The following is a 13210-nucleotide window of genomic DNA, read 5'->3' on the forward strand; positions in this document are numbered from 1 at the left end:
CTGATCTTTTGTGGTGGTGAGTACCCACAACTAACCTCTGAAGTCAGGCCATAAATACTCCTGATACTTTCTGTAAGAGATCATTGTTTGAAATTTTCCTTTCCCCATCCCACTCAGCATGTTGCGGACTGGCAGGTTGCTGCCCACCCCCCTAGAGATGGCTGTGTTTTATTGTTGCTCTCTGAATCCAAAGTGTGATAGAAATGCAGAACATTATTAATAATAGAGTCCATTTCTTGAAATAATCTCCACAGGGGTTAAGTTTGCATTTTAATTACATTTTGAAAGTCTAGTTGTGGTCACATTGGTCAGGTACCCATGCAAACCCATCCACTGAAGTCAGTTGAATTACACCCGGGATTAATCTGAGTCATCGTGTTGGGATTATCTCTGAATAAAGACCTCCAGATCTGCATGAGAAATAAGATCTAGAAATATGAAGTGACTGGCAAAAAGGAAAAGTCTCAACTTTTAAAAACAATCTCAACTTTCATAATTTGATGCCTGCATGAATAGAATACCAATGAGACTAGCAGATCTAGCCGCAAGTCCTCCTGCGTAATTATAAATGCTCTTTAGACAGGAAACAGCAGCTTACAAAGTCACTCATATTCAGATGAGTAAATGACATCAGCATCTGTTACCATTTTCCTTCCACCTCCCACCATACTCATGGGGGGTATTTCTGCTGACTTAGCTCCCTTTCATATAGTTTTGCAAAGCCGAAGCATTTATTGTTGTTGTGTTTACACAGCTGAAGCTCACACAGCTCATTCTGCCTTTATTCATGAATTCATCAGGCATCAGTCCATATTGAGAACATGGCTGCTGGGTCTCAAAATGAAAGCACGTTCTAGCCTAAATTTGCCGGGGTTCTTTGCTTTCGCTCCTTAGTCTTTCTGCACGACTTCACCAAATCCAGGACCATGCTCCCTAGTGCTTTACACAGTCAAGGCATAGGGCAAATATTAACTAGCTCAGGTCCTGGAGCAGTAAGTCGTGCCAGCACATGCTTCAACATGCGCTGTGCAAGCCTGCCTGGAACCCCGGGTAATTATTCAGCTTCACTGCTCCAGGACCTGGGCTAAGTAGATTAAGGCTAGCTCAGAATGGGCTACAGTCACACTCCATGATTGCAGTGTAGACATACCCTCAGGCAAAGCACTGGAGCACATACTTAAATCCATCTGTATTAAGCGAAGTGCTTATTAATACTGGGATTTTCAATGGAGCCTAAGGGAGTTAGGTGCTCAACACCCCTAGCTTTTCTTAGGCTCATTTGAAAATTCCAGCGTTAACAAACACTTTGCTGAACAGAGATCTACTTAAGCACCCTCTTAAAGTTAAGCTCATGCTAAAGTGCTCTGCTGAATTGGGGCCCAAGAAAGTAATAGTGAGGCTATTTGATAGATGAGGCTGGGTCTTTATGCTTGGTGCAGCTGCTGCAGCAGGCACAAGCTGGTGCTCAAGTGCTCCAAAGGGACCCTAAGCAGGCCAGTGATCTGGCCCACAGAAAGGTGCAGGTGAGTCGCCCAAGGTCACAGGATGAGTTCATGGTGGAGCTAGGATTAGCACGCAGGAGTTTGATGCCAACTCTCAGTTCAAAACTGAGAACCCAAGACAACCCTGCCTCTCTAAACTAGCAGGCAGTCGTGCAGCATGATGAAGAGCACACGGAAAGCAGCGGTACATGTGGCATTAAGAGCAACAGGACTTCAGGACTGATGAAGTGGGTTCTAGCCCACGAAAGCTTATGCCCAAATAAATTTGTTAGTCTCTAAGGTGCCACAAGGACTCTCATTGTCAGTACTTAGCGTTTATTGAATCACAGCGGGGCTGCCCCAGAATGCTTCGGCACGCAATGGTATAAGCAGCTCATCTGAGATCCCGGGGATGCTCTCTTCTGTACTGAGACAGTATTCCAGCTATGACATGAAAATATATTGCCAGCCTGCCTCAGCCTGATTTCTGTTCCCTCCATGGTGATGTCATGTGGCTTCACGGACATTCTGAGCGGAGATTCTGATCTCCTTTATGCCAGTTCAAATCTCAAGTCTGCAGAAGTCACTGGAGGTACTTCATGTTTACACTGGGGTAGCTGATCAGAAACTGGAATGAGAGCCACACACAAAAAAAAAGTCGTGACTCAAGACAAAGTTAGCCCTAGTGCTTTGGCACTGCTGTCGAGAGCCAACTCTGCATTGAAAGACACATGGGCTAGGATGTTCAGAAGTGATCACTTAGGACGGAAGAATCCCATGCACTGCTACAGACTAGGGACCAAACGGCTAGGCAGCAGTTCTGCAGAAAAGAACCTAGGGGTTGCCGTGGACGAGAAGCTGGATATGAGTCAGCAGTGTGCCCTCGTTGCCAAGAAGGGCTAACGGCATTTGGGGCTGCATAAGCAGGAGCATTGCCAGCAGATCGAGGGATGTGATCATTCCCCTTTATTCGGCATTGGTGAGGCCTCATCTGGAGTACTGTGTCCAGTTTTGGGCCCCACACTATAAGGAGGATGAGGAAAAATTGGAAAGAATCCAGCGGAGAGCAACAAAAATGATTAAGGGACTAGAGCACATGACTTATGAGGAGAGGCTGAGGGAACTGGGATTGTTTTATCTGCGGAAGAGAAGAATGAGGGGGGATTTGATAGCTGCTTTCAACTATCTGAAAGGGGGTTCCAAAGAGGATGGATCTAGACTGTTCTCAGTGGTAGCAAATGACAGAACGAGGAGTAATGGTCTCAATTTACAGTGGGGGAGGTTTAGGTTGGATATTAGGAAAAACTTTCTCACTAGGAGGGTGGTGAAACATTGGAACGGGTTACCTAGGGAGGTGGTGGAATCTCCTTCCTTTGAGGTTTTTAAGGTCAGACTTGACAAAGCCCTGGCTGGGATGATTTAGTTGGGGATCGGTCCTGCTTTGAGCAGGGAGTGGGACTAGATGACCTCCTGAAGTCCCTTCCAACCCTGATATTCTATGATCTGCTCCCAAACGAAGTCAATAAAACTTCTAGGCCAGTGCAGGAACCTTCTGAAAGTCCCATCTGCTGTATCCTAATTTGCTGCTGTTGATGACTGTATTATAATACCCGGTACTTCTATAGCAACTTTCATTGGAAGAGTCCGAAGCACTTTCCGGACAACTAAGTAAGCCTCACATGCTTGTGAGGTAGGTAGGGGATATGCCAAGATGGCTTCCTTCTCCATGGGACGGCAGCCACCACAGCGGTTCAGTGCAGCATGTGTGCAACAGCACAGGGCAGTAATTTAGGACACAAAAGGAATAAGCAGCCCATATCTGACTGAGACTCCGGGGAGACTTTAACTAGGCCAGATACAATGACCTGTATTGGAATTTTGCTCGCATGTGTTGGGGTAACATCCCTACGATTATGAAAAGGGCTGTGGGTTTTAAAGGACTACGGTATTCCAACACAGACACTCCCATATCAGTAAGTGGCCATGAGAAAGTTTAAGGGAGTCAACTGATACCACATTGCCTGTGAATTTGGCCTCTTAACTCGTGGCTTGGAGCAAGAGGAGCTGCTCAACTGACACAGGCAAATAAACCTGGGTGGAAGCGTTCAAAATTCAAACTTTCAGGTGGTGGTGGTGGTGGGGGGGGGAACAGGATGAAATTTGTGTGGAAAACGTTATTCTGTTTTTCAACTGGCTCTAATTGCAAAGGTGATCAGGGTTCAATTATCGTTTGGACTCACCCACATGGGACCCCAGGGGAAGTAGGAACCCTCCCTGGGTCTCTGCGCAGCCTCCCCAGATCTTTGGCGCAGCTGTGAAGGCTTCAGGCCCACGGTTCCCCAGAGTACGTGAGCAGAGAGTGGGTGGAACCATGACTCTGCCCACCCAAGGCACCAGGTATCACAGAGGAGGAAGTCATTTCTGACTGGTATAGGCCAGTAGCCAACTCCCCCCCCCCCCCCCCCCGAGCATGGAGGAATCAGGGAGGGAATCATGCTTCTCCTAGGATTGAGGAGTTCTCTGTAAAACGACCATCTAGTGCTGAACTGGCAAAGAAACAAAATGGCTTTTAGGACCCAAGCCCTGGGTCTGGACTTGACCCCACTTGATCCAAAAGACTATCTGATGTCAACAGTGTCCTGATCCAGAGTGCAATTTGTGTTGTAGTCGGATCCACAAAACTATAACATCGCCAAACTCTTCGGGCAAAATAATAATCACAACCCATTATTTTCTGGCCCAGTTTCCCATTTTTAAAAAAATAAATACTTCAACATAAATAAAGAAAATAAACAAAGAGCGTGCCAGTGATAGTCTGAAGCTGCTAAAGTTACATTGCAGGAGACATGGAACCAGCACAAGGAAAACATTCTTACGGGGTTTTTTTCCTGAAGAAAATTGGTTAATCTTGGGTTCAGACTTTCACTCACTCAGCAGGCCTGTCCCACAGTATTTACTTAAAATTGCAGCAAAGTGCATTAAAACAATGTTAAAGATGAGCCACCAACCCGCAGAGAGAAAATAAAACCAAGGACAGTGTGATTTAAGACTGGGGCATGCTTGGCATCCTCGATTCAAATGGTTCTGCTGCTTTATCATCTGATGCCCCTTTGTTAGCCAGCGTCACAGATGCAGTGAAGATCTTTGCAAAAGAGAGTGCAATCTTTCAGAGTAACGTCCCAGGTTTACTTGTATCCGGGGCAGGTCTTACAAATATCGGGCCCCATTCTCCATTGCCCTAAACTGCATGCTATCATTTATTCCTGTGCAAAGTGGGCAGTAAATGCCACCAGATCAGAAGAGCAGTGTCTCACGCCCTGGTGGCATAGATGTAAGGGTATGTCTCCATTTCAAGCTGGAGGCATCAAACTGATCAAGTGAGCACGCTACAAGTAGAATGGATCCATGGCTGTGCGGGAGATTAGCTGCCCGGAGCATGTGTCTAGTGTCTCGGACGGGCCTGGGCTCAGGACAGCTAGCTCCTCCCACCGCTTGCGCTGCTGCTGCTACGCTCTATTTTGAGCATGCTGGCGCGATCAGAGCTAGCGTGGGTATATCTCCTCCACACTTCCAGCTTGAAGTGTAAACATACCCGAAGGCTCCGCCTTCACGGTGGAGGAAGGGGCATGATTCCCAGCTCGCATAGACATACTCACGCTCGCTGTCACCGAGCTAACGCACCAAAAATAGTCGTGTAGCCACTGTAGCATGGGCACCGTTGCTAGCCGCCCCGAATACAAATCCCCCTGAATCCCCTGGATACAGACTCGGGGCAGCTAGCCCATCCTGATGCTGCCCATGCGACCACAGTTACACTGCTATTTTTAGCATGCTCGCTCGATGAAAGCTAGCGCAGAGCATGTGTATGCGAGCTGGGAATCACCCCCACCCCCCCCAGCTCATAGCGTAAATGGAGCCTTAATGACAACGCATGGGGCAGAGTAGAGGGGAAAGAGGGCTCCTTGTATACTGTAATGCTGTCGTGCAAGTCTAAACAGGGTCACATTTGAGAACAGGCATGAATACAGGCATGTTAGTGGGAACTAGTTTAAAACACTGTGCACTGATGGCTCACTTCTCAGACCCACCATTCAAGAAAAACAAAGAGGCCGCCTAGTCGATTACAACAGGTAGCTAGGGGTTCTGCCAAAAGGGCCTGGCCAGAGCCTGGCAAGCTTCACCAGTCTCTTACTGGCAGATAGCCATTGCAGCCATGACACAGTTTAGAGAAGCCTCGGGGTGTGCACTATATGTGCAAGACAGTGTTTCTGCAACCCCGTTTTCTTTAGATGACCTCTGTTCACACAAAACGGCCTGTCCTCAACCGCAGGCCGTGCAGGGTATTTTATAATTTCAGAGCAGAATCCACTTTCCTCTACTGCTCGTCTAAGATTCAGACAGCTGTTTCTAAATATCCACAAACAATGATGATATCTTTGGCAGCGCCCTTGCATAGAAGCTGTCTGAAGCTATTTTCACATCAGTCTTCTCCCCTCAGCCTCCATAGTCCATCAAATCCTATCTTGCAGCCTTTCCAGCCTGCCGTCGGAGCAGGAGGAGGGAGGAAATGGAACATTTTATTTCTGATTTATTGTTGGTCCATGTATATCCAGCTACCCACTAGAAGGCATCGAAATTAAAGAGACAAATCCAGCAGTTGTTGAAATAGACAAACCATCTGGCTGCCTGTGCCGATGCAACGAATCAAACAATTACCACTGAATTAAAAGCTACAGCCTGATTGCCTAAGGTGCTAAGCACCCAGTCCTCCCATTGGACCAGACTGTCCCCAGTGGCAACTTGGCACCACGTGTGGTTGTATACCCCAGTCTCATCTGGTAGCATTCACCACCACTGACCCCTTGTGTAAATGACTGCAAAAGGTCCAGGGCACCAGAGCATGAGACCCAGCTCAGCACTTTGAAAAAACAGGCCATTAGTATTTAAAAAATGCAAAGCGTCTGGAGTGGAGGGACATCTGATGCAAAACTTCCATGTAGCTTGCTTGCGTTTGGTTTTTGGGATTCAGTGGTGTCTAGTGTTTAGGGTGGGGGACTGAGAATCAGGATGCCTGGATTCTAATCTCCTTTTATCAGCAATGTGATGTGATGGTATGGACAAGCTGTTTATAATCCCTCTTCCACAGATTACTTGTCTGTAAAATGGGTATAATAAGACTACCTCCTGGCACAGAGAGGGTTCAGAGCTCCTAATGTAGTTGCCTCAAATCCCACCACATTCCTGTGCGTTGGAACCACTCCCCTCTGCCTGGGATCATTGTTCTGTTTGGCATCTTTTCACCAGCACTAACATTGACTTTGAAAAAGGAACCAGAAAAAGCAAAACACCTCCGGCCCCCCTCACCTCCCAGACCTCCCCACACACCAACACCCTAAATGGAAAAAAAACTGTGGGCTCAGAAGCCCTCCAGTGTCTCTTTGTATGAGTTCATATCTGGAAGAATGAGCCTGTAATATAATAACTTGGATTCCGACAGTAGAGAATTTACTGTGGGATCTTTCACAGGTGGAAATTATTAGAAAAAGCTAAACAGCTTAGAGGGCAAAGGTTTTGTTTAAAATACATAACAAACTGTAACTTAGCACCATTTTTATAGCAGAGTTACAGAAAGCAGTTTTTTGGCTTCACATGGGCAGCAGGCTAAGGAGACATTCTACTTAACAGTTTGTCTCTTTCAGGAAGGATACAGTACAAGCAACTAGCTTTGGTAAATAATACTCGCTCTCCTGTCTAGTTGATAAATAGTTAGAAGCAGGACATGAGTGAAGAATATTTGATATAGATGCAAGATGCAAATTCCAGATTTCAAGCATGGGGAGGGGGTTGGCTCTGGACTTTTGTATCAGCCAAAGGTCGGGAGGGACATTGCTAAAATTCTGAGCCAGAATTCCAACAGCAGCAGGAAAGGGGAAGCATGAACCATTGTTGCCAGTTTTTGAGATTTTATCATGAGTCGTGTGATATTTGGTGTTTTTCTTAAAGCCCCAGCTGCTGGAGTCAGGTGATTGCATGAGACTCTCAGCTTTCATTTTTTTAAAAGTTCATTTCTAGCCCTCCTGCTTGCAGATAAAAGCTTGAAGATGTAACCCAAATGTATCCTAAAGGCTCAGAAAGCGGAAGGCAAATATAAAACCCCCAAATATATCCCTCTCATGATTTTGAAGCTATCTCCTGATTTTGAGAGCTGACTCGTGCCTCAGTCTGGCCATATTGTTGAATCCATGATTTGACTTCTCAGCCCATTTCTTCTCCTGGGCTCGTCTCTGTGGGATCAGAGGACTCAGATTGGGAATCACTTGTATTCTGCAGCAGGGTCAGTAGGTTCCGTTGTTACCTGTGGCAGATCTGTCAGCGGAATATACTCCAAAGACAAACTCTGAAGGTGAGAATTTTGCCTTAACTCTGCTAAAATGAGAGCAGTTGTGCAAAATCTATTACATCACACAATGGCACTGATTGTAAATTCAAGTGTAATCTCAGAGGCTTGCCACCCACGGTCTCTAGCCCCTGTGTGTACAGATGTGGTGGGGGGTGGATACACTTCTAGCAATATCTGACAGTTGAATCTGGCTGTCGCTCTCACAGCTGTCTTCCCTCTGGATTACATTGTAGGGGAATTCTTACTGGAGTTATTGGTCCACTGCTGAATAATTGCACTGATTATTTCCCATCCTTTGGATGTGTTGGGAAAAAGCATGCCTGAACTCATAAGCAAATGTCTGGTATGAAACTGTAGGACATCTGTGTAGTATTTTAATAGGGCTGCATCTGTTTTCATGGAGGGCAAGTGAGATCCTAGGGTGATAGTAGTCATGCACATACCTGGACAGCTAGAATGAACCACGGTTAGCACAGACGGCTGCGTGGAGTGGACTGAGTTGATCATAAGGCTAACTGTCCCAAGAGCCTGCAGAGACACCTCCAGATTAGCAGATATGCCTGATTATCTAGATATCCAGCCATAGTCATCAATATAGCCAGGTTGGTCTTGCCAAACTCTGTGGCCATGAGGCGGGCATTGTGGGAAGGAACAGTTCATCCTCCTCAAATACAAAGCCGTAGTACTCCTTTGCCATGCTGGCATTCTAACCACTGGTGCCTCGACCCTGGCTGACATTCATATCTAAGGCCCTACCAAATTCACGCCCATGGAAAATGTGTCACAAACCGTGAAATCTGGTCTTTTGTGTGATTTTACTCTTTACTATAAGGTAAAAGTATACAAAAGTACACCCCTGCCTTCAGAGCGGGGCACCCGGCCAGCAGCTGCTGCTTTCCGGCCGCCCAGTTCTGAAGACAGCGCAGAAGGAAGGGTGCCAATTCTGTCACGCCCCCTCCAATAGACTTGCGACCCCCTGTTTGAGAAATGGTGGCTTAAGGGCTTTACATGTTTTTATGTTGCCATTTTTAAAATACATATTCATATTTTCTTATAACACTGTGAAATTTAAGATTTCATTATCTGAATTATATGAAATTCAAGATTTTTAAAATGCTATGACCGTGAAATTTATGAAAATGGACCATGAATTTGGTAGGGTCCTATTCATGTCCCTTCACAGGATCTTACAGGCTATGACTGCTGGCTATAGACACAATGTGGCTGCAATAGAATCAGCGAGCAGTGGTCGCAAGGATGGTTCTGTGTGCACTTTCACAATACCACGCAAGCTGGAGTTACAGATGTGGGGCTGGTCCATCCATGATTAGTCAACTTGCATTTGCTACTGCATGGTTCACTCCAGATGTGAACCCTTTTGGGTTTCTCAGAGCAGCCACAAGGATTGGGTTAAGAATCTGGCCCATAAAGGGGCCTTGACTCCAACTGTGCACCCAGAAAAATAAACGTAGACGGCTGATTTGTGAGTAGGAATACCACTTCACCCACCAGCCTGGCCTCGGCTCCTACATCATCGCCACGCTCAATAACCTTTTTGTTTCTCTTTTAGGGCCGCTGTATCAATTTCACGCGAGTGAAGAATGCTGAGGCACTGCCGAAATACCCACTCAACCACGCACACCCACCCTCTTCTCCACCCCCTGCCCCGATCTACAACCCTCCACCCCCTGCCCCGATCTATACCCCACCTCCTCCCAGTTCTCCCACTCCTCCCACCCCATCCCCATCCCCATCCCCATCATCCACTCTCCCTCCACTGCCCCCGCCTCCCCAGGCCCCGGCCCCCAACCGAGCCCCTCCTCCCTCCAGGCCCCCCCCTCGCCCTTCCGTCTAGGGGTTCAGCCTTGTCCCTCTCTCTTCCAGAAGCATTTGGAGGGTTCTTTCAGCAGTACTGTAACAAACCTGTCTTGGGGGGGTTATAGGAGGCCTTTACATTCTGAAATGGGTGACAATAGAACAAACCACTTATTAGTCTTTTTATCTATTTATATATAATCCCACAATGCATCAAGCGTCGCCAAACGAGCAAGGAGACAAAATCCAGGGGGCTGCAAAAATGAGGCCACTGGAGAAACATCAATCACTAATGTTCGCTTCAGCGGGGTTCTTGCCCCCTCCCATCCTCTGTGAGTTACCACAGTGATCCTGGAAGAAATTGGAAATTAGACTAGCTCTTAGAAAATTCAGAGACCACAGGGCAATCCTCCACGGTGAAGGGCACAGCAGAAAGCTTCCTACAGACCATGTGGACATCACAATTGACTACTTTGCCATGACTGCGTGAGTTCTCTTCTTGTTGCAGTGCTTCAGATTAATATGGAAAGCTGATTATTCTCACACACCTGTGAACAGCAGGATAATATAACGAGGAGTGTTAGACCTTTGATTTTTAATCTGGAAAAAAAAAAAAAGCAGCCATCCCAATGGACTTTGTTCTAGAGAATGAACGGGGCCATCATCCTTTAGTTCCCAGGAGGGTGTTGGAGTAGGTGTCAGGCTTATGGATTTGTGTATGTTGTTATGTGGAAGTGTGGGTGAAGGAGGCCGAAGTACTACTAGAAAAATGAATTACGTGTAAAATAAAAAGAAAACCCACAGGAGGGCTCCAACCCCACACCTGAAGAGGAAGAGTTAATGAAAGATCAGCGTTCAAAGTTTTCAGCAGGCAGTAGGGGTCTGGAGACCACTGAGCAAAGGAACCTGTGGAAGAGAAGGTTGAAAGAAGAGTCATTACGCTACTCTTAGCTAACGGTGCCTGTCTGATGAGTGCAGCAGAGTAATTCAGGGACCGTTTCCATTTTAAAATGAAAGTTTCTGAAACAGCTGAAGTGGGAATGAGTGGTTGGTTCTATTAAGTTTTTTTTAAAACTGCAATCCCCTTAGTCTCCTTAAATCCTGTTATTGTCGTCAGTTTCACAGAATCTCACCGCTGCCTTTTTTGTTTGTAAATTGTCTTCTTCTGCCTTACCAACTTCTCTGCTTTGATTTTTGTTTTCCTTTCCTGAATAAGCACTGGATGTCTCCCATACGCTTTGTCAAAGGGACACAGTGCGGCTACGCTTTGCTCTTGTCACTTCCATTATCAGTTGTTGGCCAAGGCGAAGTCATGCACAAAGTTGCCTGAGATGGGAATCAGTCTTCCAAGAAATGCACTGGCTGCATTTCTCCATGTTTTCTCCTTCTTTTTTTCTTTTTCCCAGTGGGACCCTCCCCCCATAGTTTACAATACTGCGTATGTACATGTTTTAACCTATAGTAAACTTCCTGAGCACCTGCCTTTGTAACACAGTGCTAGAAATAGATAAGATCAAGATTAAAGTCAAACCTCCGCCCCCCTAGTTTACTTTTACGATCAGCTCCCATGACATGAATATCTCCCTGGAAATTGCCACGTCATAAAGACAAATCATCTTTGTAGCTACAGTTCTATGACTATCGAAGGGTTTTCATACTCATATAAAGCAAGTGGTTTCAACCACAGATACGCTTTGCCAAGTAGTTACTCCAGTGTTGTTAGAAATATTGCTTTTCCAGGGGAAAAGGCTATACAAGAAAGAGGAACAGAGCAGATATAAAGATAAAGACCGAGTCAAGGAATGAACTGGGATATCTTTTGTTAGGGACCTTTATAAACAGTCCCTTTCTATCAGGCTCAGATTCATCCCAGTTGGCACTCACTAACCCATTGGTCAGTGTGTCTTATGTCATATGGAACAAATGACTTCATACAGGGATCACAATGGCTCTGAGGTCTGCAGCCATGTGCGGGCTGTTCTGTGAAAGGGCCGATGTATCCACCATCACAACTGTTTTGTCTGCAGGCAGCACAGAGCAGGCCCCACTTTTGACATTCGCTGGGTTAGATGCCACTCAGACTGTAGCAGGTACTGGTCGGTTCAACAAGACGACGTTAGGATTGTCAAGTGGGACTGGAAATCTTGGAAAGCCCTGCAAAGGTTTGGTTGGACTTCCCCTTGAGATGGATGCCATCTAGTTAAATAGCTGAAGATGGAAAGTGTAATAACTGGGAATAGTGTAATAATGTCCTGCAGGATTGCTAGGTATTTCTCTTAACAGATCCTCAACGGTACAAAAAAGTTTGGAAAGAAAAATATTTTTTAACCAAATGACATTAAGAATATATTTTTGTCATGTCAACCAGTAAATCAGAACAATTGCTGGGGGAAAATAAATGAGTTTTACTACTCTCGGACTAAAAGTAGTGTTTGCAGATTCCTATAAAAAATTCTTTACCACAATTTAAGAGGGAAAAAACCCCAAAAAACCAAACTTAAACAGAGTAACAGAAAAGCTCGATCAGGCCTCCAAAAAATAATTTTAATGTATCCCTGTACTACAATCCTTCTCATGAGTAAAAGCAAACTCCAAATTGTTGTTGTATATATTGTTATTGCATGCTTACCATATGTTAGATGGAAGCATTTCCTATCCAGTGTGGATAAAAGAACATTTTTCAAGTTGTAGTAAATTATTATAAAGCCAATGATATTTCATGGCATGTTATTGTATCAAGCTGTGCTTGTTGTATTTTTGTTCTTTATGTTTGTATTGCTTTTTATAAATGTACAAATATTTCCTGTAGTGACGAATACCTGCTTTACATAGCATTAATTGAACTATAAGGACTATGGGCTATATACGCCCCTCAATCCGCTGAATGCGAGTCATGTACATGGATCTAGGGTAGTCTATAGCCATTCTGCAGTGGGTATGTATAGTGATAAGCAAAGGGCTATTTTTTATTAACTGAACACAGAATCATTAACTGGTTATTGACCAGTTATTTACTAGACATTGAACATGCTGGTTATTAACTGGACATAGAATCTGAGTGCCCACGGGCAATCTAAGTTACTTGTTTTCAGTAGACCCTGACCATGTAAAATGTACTCAGCAAAACCAGAGCAGATGTTGGCTAGCACAATTTACCTCCAGTGTTGTATTGAAAATCAACCTATGTGTGCACAATTATGCAGCTTTGGAGCTTGGTGCCACTGAAGTCAATGGAAGTTCTTCAATTGACTTCAACAGGCACAGGACCACGGCCACATTTTCTGGGGATGCAATAGGTGCATGTACTAAATTGAAAGCGACATGGCAGACGCTGACCTTTGTGCATGTATGTAGATGCCCATTTGTGTGTTCTGACGAGGCTTTCAGCAGGTGCAAAACATCTAGGTGCACTGTTCTTTGCAGACACGTGCTCCTTCAAATGCGTGGCCCTAAGTTTCCAAAGAGATGATCCTAAACAGCAAAGCTCTGAAATGACCTTTCCCAAAGAGGAGAA

The 13210-nt window shown here is 45.4% G+C and overlaps 1 protein-coding gene across 1 annotated transcript in view; it reads left to right on the forward strand.

The window, feature by feature from the left end:
* Positions 1-9736, forward strand: part of ANTXR1 (ANTXR cell adhesion molecule 1) — a 173340-nt gene extending 163604 nt beyond the window's left edge. Inside the window, exon 18 of the mRNA XM_074940055.1 lies at positions 9452-9736. Coding sequence (XP_074796156.1) covers positions 9452-9736 — 285 coding nt within the window. The remainder of the gene's footprint in view (positions 1-9451) is intronic.
* The last annotated feature ends 3474 nt before the right edge of the window (positions 9737-13210 follow it).

The sequence above is a fragment of the Natator depressus genome, chromosome 26 (genome assembly GCF_965152275.1).
Source record: "Natator depressus isolate rNatDep1 chromosome 26, rNatDep2.hap1, whole genome shotgun sequence".
NCBI lineage: Eukaryota > Metazoa > Chordata > Testudines > Cheloniidae > Natator > Natator depressus.